This window comes from Narcine bancroftii, chromosome 1, assembly GCF_036971445.1.
Source record: "Narcine bancroftii isolate sNarBan1 chromosome 1, sNarBan1.hap1, whole genome shotgun sequence".
Classification (NCBI taxonomy): Eukaryota; Metazoa; Chordata; class Chondrichthyes; order Torpediniformes; family Narcinidae; genus Narcine; species Narcine bancroftii.
In genome coordinates this window covers 122,243,747-122,260,483 of record NC_091469.1, presented here as the reverse complement: position 1 = coordinate 122,260,483, position 16,737 = coordinate 122,243,747, and the positions used below count along the sequence as shown (strand labels likewise).

At 42.2% G+C, this 16,737-nt stretch overlaps 1 protein-coding gene across 6 annotated transcripts in view; it reads right to left on the bottom strand.

The window, feature by feature from the left end:
- iqgap2 (IQ motif containing GTPase activating protein 2) overlaps positions 1-16,737 on the bottom strand; it is a 340,680-nt gene that overhangs the window by 18,568 nt on the left and 305,375 nt on the right. For all 6 annotated transcript variants that reach the window (XM_069937770.1, XM_069937765.1, XM_069937779.1 and 3 more), the window contains 3 exons: positions 12,749-12,851; positions 10,492-10,633; positions 3,445-3,532 (listed from right to left, as the gene is read on the bottom strand). In XM_069937770.1, the coding sequence (XP_069793871.1) occupies positions 3,445-3,532; positions 10,492-10,633; positions 12,749-12,851 (333 nt within the window). The remainder of the gene's footprint in view (positions 1-3,444; positions 3,533-10,491; positions 10,634-12,748; positions 12,852-16,737) is intronic.

Sequence of the window (16,737 nt, the reverse complement as noted above, 5' to 3'; positions counted from 1 at the left end):
GCTCTGAGATTAGGAAGAAAATACAGTTTTCAATTAAATACCACTAAAAGTGTGGTTTTCTCTTGTTGCAAGCTTCCTTTCCATCCCTTGAAGCAGAAACAAAATGCCCCATTCTATGGTTATTGTAGAATCCTCAGAACCTGTGGCACTTCCTTGCATCAGAATCCCCAGGCTCTGCTATGCTCCTTTATGAAGGCCTTGACAAAATCTACCCTTCAACCTTATATAAAATCAACAAACCCCCTGCTAATTGAGGGAAGGCACACATGAATCATTTGCTGATGTTGTGAAAGTTGGCAGCTCTTTTGCAAATTTGGATGGCGCGGATATTTTTAAACCTGGTGGCTTGATGATGAATGAGGGCATTTTAAGATTCCAAAAGTGGGCAGTCGGAACAAGCCAGGGACAGAGTGAATCGGAGAGTCAATACCTGGCATCTCCCCCTTTTTCTCCACGATCCTCCAGCCAATTATGTTTTCCTTGGCAGAATGATTCCCTCGTGTGGCTCAAAGCATAAAACAAGTGCCCTGAGCCAGAACTACACCTGGCAGTGGCACCAACAGCCTCATCTCTGGCTCTGCACTGGACCTGAACAAGTACTATCAGTTTCATGAACCTCCCTATACAACCCTAAATATGAACTACCTCAGGGCCATTAAAATATCTGTTTGTCCCATTTGTATTAACTCTAAGTGCAAACACTGCTCTACCCTTGTTTTTAATGATTTTTGTTTTCATTTCATGGTGCATTGTGTTAATTTAATTTATACTTCTGTTGTGACATCTACGAGGTTCCAGCAAGTAAACATTTTGTTCCATCTAAACATTGTACCTTTCTATGTGACAATAAATTCTAATCCATAGCACCACAGTCAGATCTCCAATTAGCAAATGAGATAAGATTCACAGAAATTAAACCATAACAAATGAACAAGGAGGGTCTCGATGACATCATTCACTTCTGGTCAGCTCTTTCTGATCTTGTCAATAACAGCAGTCTCTCTGCCTATAGTTTGTAATACACTTCAACCAATGCTTTCAGTACGAATTCACCAAATAAACCCTATGGCCACATTCTGATGTAAAAACATAGAAACGTTGGAGAAACTCAGCAGTCTTGTAGAGTCCATAGAAGGTTAAGGTTCATAACCAATGCTTCGGGCCTGAGCCCTTCTTCAAGGTGTGAGCAAGCAGATTCTATCCTTAAGGATGCTCATCATCGAAGTCATACCCTCTTCTCACTGCTACCATCAGGAAGCCTGAAGACAAACACCTAATGGTACAGAAATAGCTTCTTCCCCTCACCATCAGATTTCTGAATGGACAATGAACAACAGGCACTACCTCACCGTCTCTTCTTTTGCATTAATTAATTATTTTTAAAAAGAAAATGCCATTTATAGCAATTGATTCTGCCACAAAACAATGAATTTCGTGACAAATTCAGGACAATAAATGCTCATTCTGAGTAAAAAGCAGGCAAGGTGTCTGAATTAAAAGGCTGGGGAGAAGGAAAGAAAGAGCAGGGGAGGAGTGAAACATGCAAGGGCACAGACCAACAGCCAAAAGGAGTTAATTGGACAGATAGGAGAGGAAATACTAGAATTGATCAAGAATACAGAGCTGGAGGAAAGGAGATAGAGGGAAAAGGTGAGTGAGAGAGCACTAGAGAAAAGGAGAAATAGTGTTAGATGGGCTAACAAAAGAAAATGGAGAAGTTGCTGTTAATGCCGTCCAGTTGGAGGGTGCCCAGATGGAAAACGAGGTGTTGTTTCTCCAATTTGTGGGGTGGTAGCAGTCTGGCAGTGCATGAGACCATGGACAGGCATGTAGGTCGTCACTGGGAGTTCCCTGGAGAATTTTCCACGTTGCTTCACTTGGAAGGACTGTTTGGGGCCCCGAATGGTGGTGAGGGAGGATGGACAGCAGAAGCAGAGCATTTCCTGTGGTCACAGGGTAGGTGCCAAGGGGCGATTGGTGGGAAATGAGGAGTGGATGAGGGAGTTATGGAGGGAGGAGGGGAGGAGAGGGGAAATTGTGTCTGGTGGTAGGATCATGTATTAGATGGCAGAGGTTGAAATGTTGGATGCAGAAGCTAGTGAGAGCAAGGAGGATCCTGTCCTGTTGCATGTGGGGGTGGAGAGTTCCAGATGCGAGAGTAATAGAGCAGTACACTCCTTCAACCATGTCCCCTGTAAGGATTGTATTCCTTTCTGACAATTTCAGTCTCTATTACATCTGCTCCCAGGATGAGGTCTTAGATCCCAGATCATGCGAGATATCCTCCTTCAAAAAACCTGGCTTCCCCTCAACTACAATAAACTTGGTCCTCATCCGCATATCCTCCATTACCTTTGGTTATACATCTTTACCTCCTATGGATTCTGCGAGACCTGCTGAGTTCCTCCAGTACAGTTATTTCTATGTTTCACTACAATCACAGCTTCTGCAGATTTTCGGGTTTCACGGCCACACTTTTATTTCTCCTTCTCCCTCAATTGCTCAAATGGCCATTGTGATGTGCATCTCCCTTCATAAATTCCAGTCAGATACCAATGTATGAAAGTAAATGCGATAAAGGCAGCACAGCGAGTTAGTGTAGTGATGAACACATCGCTGTCACAGCACCAGCAATCAGGATTGGATCCCATGCTGTCTGTAAGGTGGTTGTACGCTCTCCCCGTGACTGCGTGGGTTTTCCCCAGAGGCTCTGGTTTCCTCCCACTGTTCAAAACATACCAGGGGGTGTAGGTTAATTGGGTAGCACGGGCTCCTGGGCTGGAAAGGACCTGTTACCGTGCTGCATGTCTAAATTCAATACATTTAATAATTATGCCTGTACAATGGTTCCTCAAACTATTCCTACAATTGAAACACATTAAATCCCAGCCATTATAAATTTTAACTGATGAAGAAATCACCTCAAAGAGGGACCTTTAATGTATCCAGGAATTGAAAGGGGATTTCAATGACCGAGATACAGGGCCATCCCAATACAAAGGACATTTTTATACAATGAATTAAATGGCAAACTTTTCAATCCTGGGTGCCACCACCACTTATTACTGGGCCATGTATTGGAACAGCTTGCAGAGCCACTGCCTGACAGTACCAGCAACCTGGGTTCAATCCTGACCTCGGGTGCTCTAATCATGGAGTTTGGAGTTTTGCCCTGAGACACCCTCGAGGTGCACAGTTTTCCAACATACCAAAAATATACGGTTTAGTAGGTTAAATGGCCAGCTGCTAGTGTGCAGGTAAGTGTTGGATTGTGGGCAGAAATTATGGAAATGTGTGGAGAATAAAATAGGCCTCTGTACGAATAGCATAATAATGGGTGCTTGGTGGTCAATGTGGCTCAATGGGTCTGATTCCGTGCTGGATTACGATGACTTAATCTTCAGTAGAATTAAGATTGCTATTGCTCAAATGTATCAAAATTACCTGCTGTGAAGAGGCTGGCGTCTCTAAGATTTCAGTTAATGTTTCTCCAGGTTGTGCTCTGATCACATCCACAATCAACCATTTGGTCCTTTCAAAACAAATATAATAGCACTGATTAAAATAAGTCAAGTATACAGAAATATTTACTTCCAAAACATATGGTATCATGTTTTTAATCTTTTATGTTAGACACCATGTTTTAATTCTGTGTAGTAGTTCCTTTGCTTTAATTCTATTATGGCTTCACCTGCTGAGTATATAGATAACTTGCAGAGGCTAGAAATTCAACAAAAACTTGGTTACGTTTCCGTTAATTATTTTACAGGTTATTTATATATTATGTTGGATGTACCTGGGAGACTGCAGCAACATCTTCAATGCATTTGCACATTACACAGAAGTTTAAGATGATAAATGATCAAGCAGATCGAAACAGATTTTGTTTAAATAAATTACATGTTTATGCGACTCCCTCAATTAATACAAACTAGATTAAAATACAGGCCATCTGAAAATCAACCTCTGTTTCTCACAGTTCCTCAATTTTCCTGTTATCTCTCCAGATTGGAGGATCCCTCCCCTTCACTTTTTGATGTCGTTGACCAGGTCTTACCCCCCTCAATTAATTCAATCTATCATCTAACAAAGCATTATTTCCCAAAAATAATAATGAGCTCCTGACATCAAATGCTGACAGGCTCCCAACAGCTGCCCCTAACCTGAGGGGGGCATGGAGGGAGAGGGGTGAGAGAGAGGGGGGAGATGGGTCGCTGGCTGATGGCGCCATTGCGCTGTCATCAGCCCATCTCTAGTCAGCTGCTTGCAGAGGCTGCACATTTATGTGAGGCAGTGGGAGTGCAGCGCTCCACCGATGATCCTTCCTGGAGAGGGATTGCAGTTGGCGCCTTGGAGCCGGCCACAGCGCATTCATAGAGGTAAGGCTCCCAATGTAAGGGAGGAGAATCTCTGCCTTTACAGTCGGGCTTTTTCATTGCATTAAAGGGCCTAATGCATAAAATGGTGGAGGGGCCAACGCGTAATTGGACACTGAGTAGAAGGTGGGAGAGGTAGAGAGACAAGTAGGGAAGCAGAGCACTGGTTGGACAGATGGAGAGAATGTCTAAGAGAAAAATGAGAATGGAGCAGGTGAAGGAGAAATGAAAACAGTAGAATGGGATGGGATGAGGTTACTTAGAAATGGAAAATTCTATGTTCATTGGGTTGAAGACAAATGAGATGATTTGCCTGCCAGAAAAAAGGCTATAGCTACTCACCAGTGTTAAATTGTAACTACTTAGAACCCATTTTTGGTTTTTGTACTCAGAGACTGAATAAATCTTGTTTCATCTACCTGTGAAACAAAATATTTCATGTGCCACAAAAGGGCTCACCTTCCAGGAGGGGGGGGGGGGGGGGAGGGAAGCTTAAAAATAAATATTTACACTGCATTGTCATGAGAAAACGGAAATGCATCATGAGCCTTATCAAAACAGTTCAGAAGCAGTGCTCATGTGTTAAGTCATTATAATCTGACCTAAACACATTTCAGACTGCCAGTACAATGACTAGTAATTAGCACCTAGCAACATCATTCACAGTTTGTTTTCTCTCAAAGCATTCCAAGAATTGACAAAGCATGTTTAGAAAAGCTTCCACAAACTACCACAAAAGTTTGGTGCCTGAGGCCACTTCCTGAACCAGTGTTGACATACGTTTATTTCACTTTGCTGAAAAGAGTTATCAGGCTGGGCGTGAAAGCCCCTAGAAAAGTTTCAAAGAAGATAAGGCAGTTACTCTTGTAGTCTCAGACAACAATTACATAGACACCCCTAACGTCGAGGTACTCGAGATGGCAGAGGTCGACAGCATCGAGTCCACGCTGCTGAAGATCCAGCTGCGCTGGATGGGTCACGTCTCCAGAATGGAGGACCATCGCCTTCCCAAGATCGTATTATATGGCGAGCTCTCCACTGGCCACCGTGACAGAGGTGCACCAAAGAAAAGGTACAAGGACTGCCTAAAGAAATCTCTTGGTGCCTGCCACATTGACCACCGCCAGTGGGCTGATAACGCCTCAAACCGTGCATCTTGGCGCCTCACAGTTTGGCGGGCAGCAGCCTCCTTTGAAGAAGACCGCAGAGCCCACCTCACTGACAAAAGGCAAAGGAGGAAAAACCCAACACCCAACCCCAACCAACCAATTTTCCCTTGCAACCGCTGCAATCGTGTCTGCCTGTCCCGCATCGGACTGGTCAGCCACAAACGAGCCTGCAGCTGACGTGGACTTTTTACCCCCTCCATAAATCTTCGTCCGCGAAGCCAAGCCAAAGAAAGAAAAAACGTTAGAACCATTATTCTGCAGCTATAAAGTCACATGACAAAGTATCTCTAAAGTGAGGTTGAAATGCATCACAAATTGAACGTCTTGCTGCTATGTTTTGCAGAGGTGGGTATGTACAAGCATGCACACACACACACACACACAGACACACACACAACTGGATGGAGACATGAATAGGATGAGTTTAGATAGATATGGCCAAAGGCATGCAGGTGTGACATTTTGATTAACACAGGCAAATTGGGCTGAAAAGCTTATTTCTCAAACTATGACTATAGGCCCTTTCATGCAATGAAAAAGTCTGACTGTAAAGGCGGAGGTTCTCTGCCCTCACACCGGGAGACTTATCTCTATGAATGCGCCGTGGCCGGCTCCAAGGTGCCGATTGCAATCCCTTTCGGGGAAGGATCACTGGTGGAGTGCTGCGCTCTGTTGCCTCACATGAATGTACAGTCGCTGCAAGTGGCTGGTTAGGGGTGGGTTGATGACATCATGATGACGCTGTCAGCCAGCGACCCATTTCCTCTCTCTTTCCCACCCACTCACCCCTCCCCCCCAACGACTCCCTCAGGGCGGGGAGCAGCCGGCGAGAGCCGACAGGTCAGGGGCGACAGGCAGGTGCTGTCAGGATGGAGGCTGTCAGGGGGTGGCCGGTGCAGGCTTTGACAGCACCGCCGGCTGCTCCGAAGCCTCACCGGACCGCTCTCTGCGGCTCAAAACATGGCAGAGCAATGGTTGTCTTCCCTACCCATAATCTCCCAAGCAGCTGGAACCGCTCTGTGTTTCCCCAGAACAGTTCCAGATGTGCGGGGGGTTATGGGTAGGGAAAACCACCATTGCTCTGCCGCGTATTTATGACGGGTGGTGTTAAGACACTACTGGCCCTACCTCCATTGGATCTGGAGGGCACTATGAGGCGCTACTCAACATGAATCCAATGTAGGAGAAGCCTTTTAGGGCTACTCCATGAAAGGTAAGTTTACATTTTCCTTCCGCGCTGGTAACCGGCCTCCTAGTGGCATGAAAGGGCCTTATGACTCCTACCTGCTTTTTGCTCATTCCTCCAGCATTTCTCTTTTTTGACTGTGACTCTAAGGTGGTTAGTTGCATCTGGCTCTTTAATTGCTCACCAACAATTTTTCTTTTATTTTGTTGCTCAAGGTTTCACAACAGATATAAATATGATATGCCGTAGCAACAGATATTATCTCCTAAAATTGCCAAATCAAGTCACTGCATGAATAAGGAGCAAATTTGCTGGATGCATGACATGAAGTGGGAATGGCATTAGGCCATTCATCCCCTTGAAACTGGTCTATCTTTCAGGAGAACCATGGCAAAAAAACCAAAATTTATCAAGGCCATTTTCCTGCTCCTTCCCTGTCACACTCAGATCACCTAATGATGAGAAATTAATATACATCGGGCTTAAATGTACACAAGGGCACTGACCCTTGCACCTTGCCATGGCAAAGAATCATGAACACATCAAAGTTTCACAGACCCTCAATCCTCAAAGAAATTCTTTCTCATCTCTGTCTTAGACACATGCCTCCTCATTCTGATCATACTAATTGGAAGAAACATCTTTGCAACATTTATCCATTCAAGCCCACGAAGGATTAAATGGACAAGATCATGCCTCCTTCTAAATTCCAGAGCCCCACACCCATTCAGCTTTTCCTTTGACGACAACCCTGCAGTACCCAGTACCATACTGATGATGTTATGTTAACTGTTTCTAGTGAAATACCATCTTTCCTTAAAAATAGGGACTAACATTACATAGAACAGCACAGGAACAAGCACTTTGGCTCATGATGTTTAACCAAGCATTATGTCAAATTAGTCAACATATCTTCTGCCTGCACATGATCCACACTCTTCCATTAGGATATTAAGACAGATATTCATCTGTTCGCTTGTGCCTTGTACAGTGGCAATAAGACTTCCCTGCTTTTAAACTTCAAACCCTTGAACTAAAAGGCAATGTTTCATCAGACTTACGTCCCCTCTATGTTTTGTGCACAAAGATTCCAAAATCCTTTTGTACAACAGCTTTTGGTAACTATTCTCCATTCAAGGCTGTTTTTTTTAAATCCAAAATGAGCACTTTTCTTTTGCTTTGTATTCTTGTTTTACCAACTTTTAGCTCCTTTTCCTCACTTATTTTTGTCGCTATTTTTCTGAATTAAAAAAAATTTAGAGATCCAGTGGGTTAACAGGCCCTTCCAGCCCATGAGTCCATGCTGTGCAACTACCAATTAACCAATTTGACCAATTAACCTACTAATCCCATCTGTTTCTTTTCAAAGCAATTCAGTAAAATTACTTCACTGTTTTAATAGACAATAAAAAAGACTGCATTGGAAGGATCCTCCAGACACCCCACACAATTATATCCTTCTTAGGTAAATTCCATTATTAGCCACTATCATTGCTCAGGATTTTCTTGTCTTTTTTCAGATGTGAGAAAACGAGACCCTACTGGCTCATACTGATCAGCTCCCTCTTCACGAGGCTGGGATTTCAGTGTTGCAAATTAAAACCACATTGCTGCTTCCACCATCTTAACCCTCTTAAAATATATCTGCAGCTTCAGAAGATTTCATCCCATCAGGGATAAAGGATAGAATAATAATTCTCAGAATAAACTGGAATAACAATGTTAAGAAGAGCATTATCATCGCTCCAGCTGCCTTCACAAAAGTTCCTATTATCATTAACCCTACACTACAAGAGTCCACAAACGTTTGGGAATTTGGCACAGAAATGTCAAAGGTAGATTAAACACTACTGAAAAGATCGAGCACAATTTGGGCCAAATTAAGCAGTACTCACCAAACAGCCAAATATTATCTAACAGGCAGAAACATATTACTACTATATCGCTCCCTTCCATCAGCCTATCAGCTACCTCTTCTCACAAAAGACTGACTTGGAACAAATGTTGATAAACACACATTCTAGCAACATTTCCAATGAACCAAGCTGAGACAACACCAAAATTATTTACCGGCCAAGAATTATTTCTTCCTTCTTCAGCTTGGCTTCGCGGACAAAGATTTATGGAGGGGTAAATGTCCACGTCTGTTGCAGGCTCGTTAGTGACTGACAAGTCCGATGCGGGACAGGCAGGCACGGTTGCAGCGGTTGCAAGGGAAAATTGGTTGGTTGGGGTTGGGTGTTGGGTTTTTCCTCCTTTGCCTTTTGTCAGTGAGGTGGGCTTTGCGGTCTTCTTCAAAAGAGGTGGCTGCTCGCCGAACTGTGAGGCGCCAAGATGCACGGTTGGAGGCGATATCAGCCCACTGGCGATGGTCAATGTGGCAGGCACCAAGAGATTTCTTTAAGCAGTCCTTGTCCCTCTTCTTTGGTGCACCTCTGTCTCAGTGGCCAGTGGCGAGCTCGCCATATAACACAATCTTGGGAAGGCGATGGTCCTCCATTCTGGAGACGTGACCCACCCAGCGCAGTTGGGTCTTCAGCAGCATGGATTCGATGCTTGCGGACTCTGCCAGCTCGAGTACTTCGATGTTGGTGATGAAGTCACTCCAATGAATGTTGAGGATGGAGCGGAGACAGCGCTGATGGAAGCATTCTAGGAGCCATAGGTGATGCCTGTAGAGGACCCATGATTCAGAGCCAAACAGGAGCGTGGGTATGACAACGGCTCTGTACACACTGATCTTTGTGTGTTTCTTCAGGTGGTTGTTTTTCCAGACTCTTTTGTGTAGTCTTTTTGCCTTGGCGCTATTTGCCTTGGAGAGTCTGTTGTCTATCTCGTTGTCGACCCTTGCATCAGATGAAATGGTGCAGCCGAGGTAGGTAAACTGGTTGACCATTTTGAGTTCTGTGTGCCCGATGGAGATGTGGGGGGCTGGTAGTCATGGTGGGGAGCTGGCTGATGGAGGACCTCAGTTTTCTTCAGGCTGACTTCCAGGCCAAACATTTTGGCAGTTTCCGCAAAACAGGACGTCATGCGCTGGAGAGCTGGCTCTGAATGGGCAACTAAAATGGCATCGTCTGCAAAGAGTAGTTCACGGACAAGTTGCTCTTGTGTCTTGGTGTGAGCTTTCAGGCGCCTCAGATTGAAGAGACTGCATTCCGTGCGGTACCGAATGTAAACAGCGTCTTCACTGTTGAGATCTTTCATGGCTTGTTTCAGCATCATGCTGAAGAAGATAGTAACGAGGGTTGGTGCGAGGACGCAGCCTTGCTTCACGCCGTTGTCAATGGAGAAGGGTTCGGAGAGCTCACTGCTGTATCTGACCCGACCTTGTTGGTTTTCGTGCAGTTCGATAACCATGTTGAGGAACTTGGGGGGGCATCTAGTATTTGCCAAAGCCCTTTCCTGCTCACGGTGTCGAAGGCTTTGGTGAGAATTATACCTCGAAATAATTGGTAGTACCACAAATGCATCTAATTTCAAAGCAAATTAAGTTCAACCTAAAATTAGAATGCAAATACACACATCTGTGGGCTGCACTCATGCTAAGTACGTGGTTCAGACACTGTTGATGAAAAAAAGCCAGCCAGCATTGTAATCACAAGGCAATGGCCACTTTAAAAGGATCATGTGCAACTGTCAAAGGATGGAAGAGCATTTTGTTTTCCGATGAGGATATTACATTTGGAAATGGGAACAAATCCTGCTCTCAGTGACAGAGAATGGTACAAATTAAATTGCTAAATGAGACAAAACTTACTTTATCATCAAACTTTTCATGTCTGTGTCATCCCCTTCTCTTAACTCAACCTTGCTGGTCAGGGTGAGCGAAACCTCTGTCTTGGCAAGTTGAGAAAGGACATTTTCTTTGTTGGGGTCATTCGTGTCAACGCCCCCTTCCCCTGTGAGGAAAAATTGCATTTGCTTTTAATAGAGAAACAGTTGCTCTCTGGATTCATTATGCTCTTTAGACTAGCCATTCAAAACGGGGCTCCTAAAACCTCTCTGGAGGCCACAGCACATTTTAGAAAAAGTCTCATTTTATTTTCACCTCATCTAACATAAATATTTTATGGTTGTTTTGGTGTAGTCGGTAGGAGAGAAGTACGGAAGAAAACAAAACTTGAACTGTTTCACTGGAAAGGTGACCCATAAACTTTGAGCAAAGTCCTGGGGCACAGCCAAAAAAGTTGACAATGGCTAATTTAAACAATTCCCAGAGAATCAAATCGGGTGTCTAGACATACAATGAAATGGGTGCAGGAGTACCTCATCTGGCCTCTCAAGCCTGTCCCACCATTCAATACAAATATGACTGATTCCAAATAGTGCCAGAAAACCAGGAATCAGGAATCTAACTAGACGGCTGTAGGATAAAGGCAGAAAATTAAACAACTAGTTTTAAATTCATAAAACAGTCCACTTCCAGCTACATTGTTGGTATTAATCTCTATCATTCAGATGAGATAGGAAAGCATTTCAACTGAACCTTCTTTTGCCGATATGTGGCACCTTTTTGGTGGGTTGGATTTTGGACAAAAAATGAAGCTCCTCTCTACCAACAGATATTATGGGCCCAATTAATATTGAAAAGTCTTGGTAGCTAATCACCTCTCTGATTACCTTCCAGCTCAAGTGTTGAGCTTTAGGTGGATCATGAAGAAGTGAAATTTGACCAATGGTCTGAGAGCAGAGGAACTTCATTAGCACCAACTAATCAGCAGAAAGATATACAACTTCTAAGCCATTGGGTACAAATGCCAATTGTGTCATATTTAATATCACATACTATAGACTCAGCAACACTGCTCATTGATCACTAGATATGAGGAGATCCTGCTTTAAGCTTAGGTATCCTTCTTCACTGTCCATACCACCACCATATTTCTTGTCACCTGCAAATTTACTAATCATGTATACTAACTACATTATCATCCAAATCGTTGGTATTGATGAGAAACAAAAATGGAGCCTACACCGACCGGCGCAGTACACCACTGGTGATAAGCTTCCAATGCGAAAAGGAACCCTTCATTAATACCTTTGACTCCTTCAACTAAACCAGTTTTGAATCTGACTATACAATTTTGCACAAACAATGCACAATCTGCTAAAGGAAGTCAGAAAGAGATGCAGCATCAGTAGGAGAAAAAGAACGTTCAATGTTTTGGATCAGATGAAGGGCTCTAATCTGAAACGTTGACCATTCTTTCTCTCTCGCCGACGATGCTCAAACTGTTGAGTTCCTCCAGTAGATTGTGTTTAGATCCAATTTTGTTGCTTGACTCAAATTTGTTAATTCTGATATTAAATGAAGGATTATTTCCTTGTTATTTTTCAGTTTCATGTCCTACTGCTTGATTCAAATAATGGAACAAATATCTTTTTATAAATAAATAGATTTCATTGCTATTCTGCAATAATTAAATGGAACAGCACTTTTTTGGGATTACAGGTACACAATCCTATATCTGAACATCTAAAATCCGGAAAGCTTAAAAAAAATGGCCTTTTTTCCCTCGTGCTGGTACAGCAGAGGGAGAGAGAGACAGCAGCGTGACTCGGGTGGGTGGGGGGGGGGGAAGAGAGATGGCAGTGCAACTCATGCGGGTGGGGGAGAGACAGCAACTCGACTCGAGCGGGCAGGGGAAGAAACGGCAGCGTGACTCGGGCGGGCGGGGGGGAGAGACAGCAGCGTGACTCGGGTGGGCAGGGGGGAGGAGAGAGAGAGACGTCAGCACAACTGGAAGGGGGTGGATAAGGCAGCGCAATTCGGGTAGGCTTAAATCTGGCTTTCCGAAATCCGGAAAAATCCGAAATTCGGAACACACTGTCCTCCAAGGGTTTCGGATAAAGGATTGTGTACCTGTACAAGCATTTTGGATGTAATTAAACTCTGAATCAGCATTGTTTTCTACTTCACTTTTAATTACTGCAAATTGTCATTTTAATCATCCTGGTTGAGTTTATTTCTTCACATAAAATACAATTCTGTAGCCAAGTCTTAAATTACTCACCGATTAAAGCTTCAACGTCAGGTACACTTCCTAATCCTTCCAGGAGCTCATGCAATAGGTCATTATGATCTGGTGAAATGGCTTCCTGATGTTCTAGCAGCAACTGTTGCAGAGAAAAGAATTAGAATTGATCACTTTTGTGTCTCAGGTCTAATCCATCTACACTCGGACTGAAAAATATAATAAACTTAAAAATCCAACACACTCAATTCCAATGCGCAGCCTCAGTTACCTAATAGTAAATGAATAAGTAAAATTATTCAAAAATCACACAAATAAATGTGCCTGTCATTTCAGCATGCATTCTTCTCTATGGAAGTTTAAATGTTTGTAAGACTTTAAAGTTCTCCTTTACCTTTTGTCTATCTACCTATTACTTGCTGCAGAGTGGACTCAATTTCCTTCCAAGCCATCAATATTCTTCATTCACAGGCTCTGATCTGGCTGGATGGAGACTCAGCTCTACCTATCCGCCTGTTTCCCATAACGCCGTATTCTTTCTCTATTCAAAAATTTATCTCTGTCAATATAACTGATTCAATATAACTGGCAGCACAGATTATATTTTACTGCTCAGAAATTAAAAGAATGGGACCCAACAGCTTCGGATGGATGTTTTTGTGGCAAAAAAGAGATTGGACAACATTACATGCAATTTGGACATGCTCAAAAGTAAAAACTTTCTGGGAAGATCTAAACCTAAGATTAAACAAAATCACAAAAAATACCAAAAGATCCAAAAAAATTTCTGTTAAATAATATAAGACAAAAAATTAGGACTAAAATTAGACAAAGCCCAAATAAAATTTATTATTATCATGCTAGCAGTTGCCAAAAAATGAATTATGACATCCTGGAAATTGGAAACAATCCTTAAAATACAACAGTGGTAAAAAGAAATAAATAAGTGCCTTCCATTAGAAAAAATTACATACAATCTGAAAGACAAGTGTACGTTATTTGAACAAATTTGGGAACCAGACATAAAATATGTCGGAGAACGACAACCACAAACCTCCATCTCGTAAAACAACATAATTATGAGTACAATAAGATTTAAATATGTGAAAGTAGACGATACAACTTTTTTTTGGTTATTTCTTTGTTTTAAGTGTTTTATAATTTATTGATTTTTGATGAGGGTGGGGAAGGGGAGAGAGGAAGTGGGGGAAAAGAAAAAATGTCACTATGTATATATTGTTGATGATCATTTGTGGATGTTGTTATTGATATGACTCAGTGTAAAAATAAAAATAATTTCAAAAAATTTATCTGTGTCTTAAATATATTTAATGGGCTTCATTGGGCAGAGAATTCAAGATTCATTAGTTCTCTGGGGAGAACCTGCACGTATCTGTCATAAATCTACTCCCCTAGATTTTGAGGCTGTCCGCTAGTTCTCGTCTCAATCGCCAGAAGAAACCTGAATCTATTTTATCAATTCCTTTCATAATTTTTTTGTTTCTATAAGATCCTCCCTCATGTTTCCAAACCCCAATGCCTCTATTCTTTTCAATAATATTAGAATGAGGGCACTGCATTATTTCATGATGTACTCATAATTTTAATCACAAAAGCACAAAAATAATCCTTTATTTCGGATGTTACAACTCTGGATCACCATGTTTAGTCATTTGTATATCTATGCACCTTAATTTTTCTGTTCTTCTATCCCATTTAAACTCTTATTTTCCAAACAGCATATTGGTTCCCGATAAAATGCAACACCAGACATATTGTATCAAAATTCATTTGCCAATTATTCAGCAAATGTGCTATGCTATCAGCTGAGTTCCATGCTGAGTAAGGCAATTATGTATTGCCCCTGCTTCTGTTGCTCTGAACATACTGCAGAGAACATGTTTAGAATAAAGAAATCTACAGCCAGTGATTCTCAACCTTTTTCTTTCCACTCACATACCACTTTAAGTAATCCCTGTGCCATCGGTAGTCTGTGATTAGTAAGGGATTGCTTAAAGTGGTACGTGAGTGGGAAGGGAAGGTTGAGAATCACTGCTGTAGACCCAATTGTTACTGAAATATTTTGCTTGAGAAAAATTGTCATTGGCCCATTTCCTTTGGCGTTATGAAACTGTGCACATAACGAGTCAATTAGGTACGATTAAAACAATGGATTTCAAACATTTTCTTTCCACCCACATACCTCCTTAAGCAATCCCTTCCTAATCACAGAGCACCTATGGCATAGAGAATACGTAAAATGATATGTGAGTGGAAAGAAAAATGTTAAAAACCACTGGTATAGGCCCTTTGGCCCAGTGTTGTGCCAACCTAATAACTTACTCTTGCAACTGCCTGGAATTTCCCTACTATATAATCCTCCATTTTTCTCAGTTCCATGTATCTATCTAATTGTCTTTTAAAATATCCTATTGAACCTGCCTCCACCACCATTGCTGACAGCATATTCCACGCAGCTACCACTCTCTGGGAGAAAAACCTACCTCTTGCATCCCCCTTGCACTTACTCTCAAGCACCTTAAATCTATGCCACCTCATGTTAGTCATTTTAGCCCTGGGGAAAAAGCCTTTGGGCACCTGCATGATCACTGCCTCTCATCATCTTAGACATTTCTATCAGGTCACCCTTCATTCTCCATCACTCCAAGGTGAAAAAACCTCTCCTCATACGGCATGCTCTCCAGTCCTGGCAGCATCCTGGTAAATCTCCTCTACACCCTCTTGTTTGCATCCACATCCTTAGAAGTGAGGTGAACAGAACTGAACACAACAGATATTTAAAATCTCAAAGATTGCTTAGATTCAGTTTTCAAAACATCAAATCTTAGTAATTACTCTTTGCATATTTATATGAACTGCCGTCATTCCAGTCAATTATGGTTTTTTTGACTGCAGGCATGTAACGGCACAATCAAGGAATTTTGCCACCACACGGGCAGTCTAAAAAGGAATGAGCATGAATTTTGAGTCAATTCCTGCACCGCGATGTATCCTGCGGGACCCCTACAACTTTTGGGTGGAAGTCTGCAGTGTAAATTGTATTGGAAAAATTCATTGTTGGTCATCCACTCTACTGCACGTCCGACCACCAGGACTGTTGGACTTGAGTACTTGCAGTCGCAAAATGTGCCCAGTGTGAACGACCACGTGGGCAGCAATTATGTAAATTTTTTTCTGCGATTTTCCCGACATTGCAGACTAAAAACCATAAATATGGCAGCACTGATACCTGTGGCAATAAATTCAAGCTCTGCTCAGTAAAGAGAGAGAAAACATTTACTACAAAAATGCACTATAGGTTGACAAGAAAGCCCCATGTTTAATCACTTATTAATAGGTCATTGACATAACAAATCCTCAGCACACTGGTTTTAGGTTGACTGGCCTAAATCCCCCCTCAAGCTTTGAAACCCTGCTTCACTATCCATAGCTCCACCTATCTTAGCATCATCTGCATACTTACTAATCCAATTTACACCCCATCATCCAGATCATTAATGTATATGACAAATAGTAATGGACCTAATACTGAACCCTGAGGCACGCCACTAGTCACCGACTTCCAATCTAACATACAGTTAACTACCACTACTCTCTGGCATCTCGCATTCTACCATTGTTCAATCCATTTTACTACTTCAATGTTAATACCTAATGATTGAACCTTCTGAACTAACCTTCCCTGAGGAACCTTATCAAAGGCCTTACTAAAGTACATATATACAAAATCCACTGTGTTACCTTCATCAACTTTCCTAGTAACCTCCACAAAAAATGATAAGATTTGTCAAACATGATCTTCCCCTCACAAATCCACGTTGACTGTTCTAAATCAAACCCTGCCTATCCAAATTTTTATATATACCATCTCTAAGAATAACTTAACCCACCACTAACATCGAAGTTACAGGCCTATAAGTACAAGATTTACTCCTAGCAACTTTTTTAAACAATGAAACTACATGAGCTACTCTCCAATCCTCTGGCACCATTCTCATTACTAATAA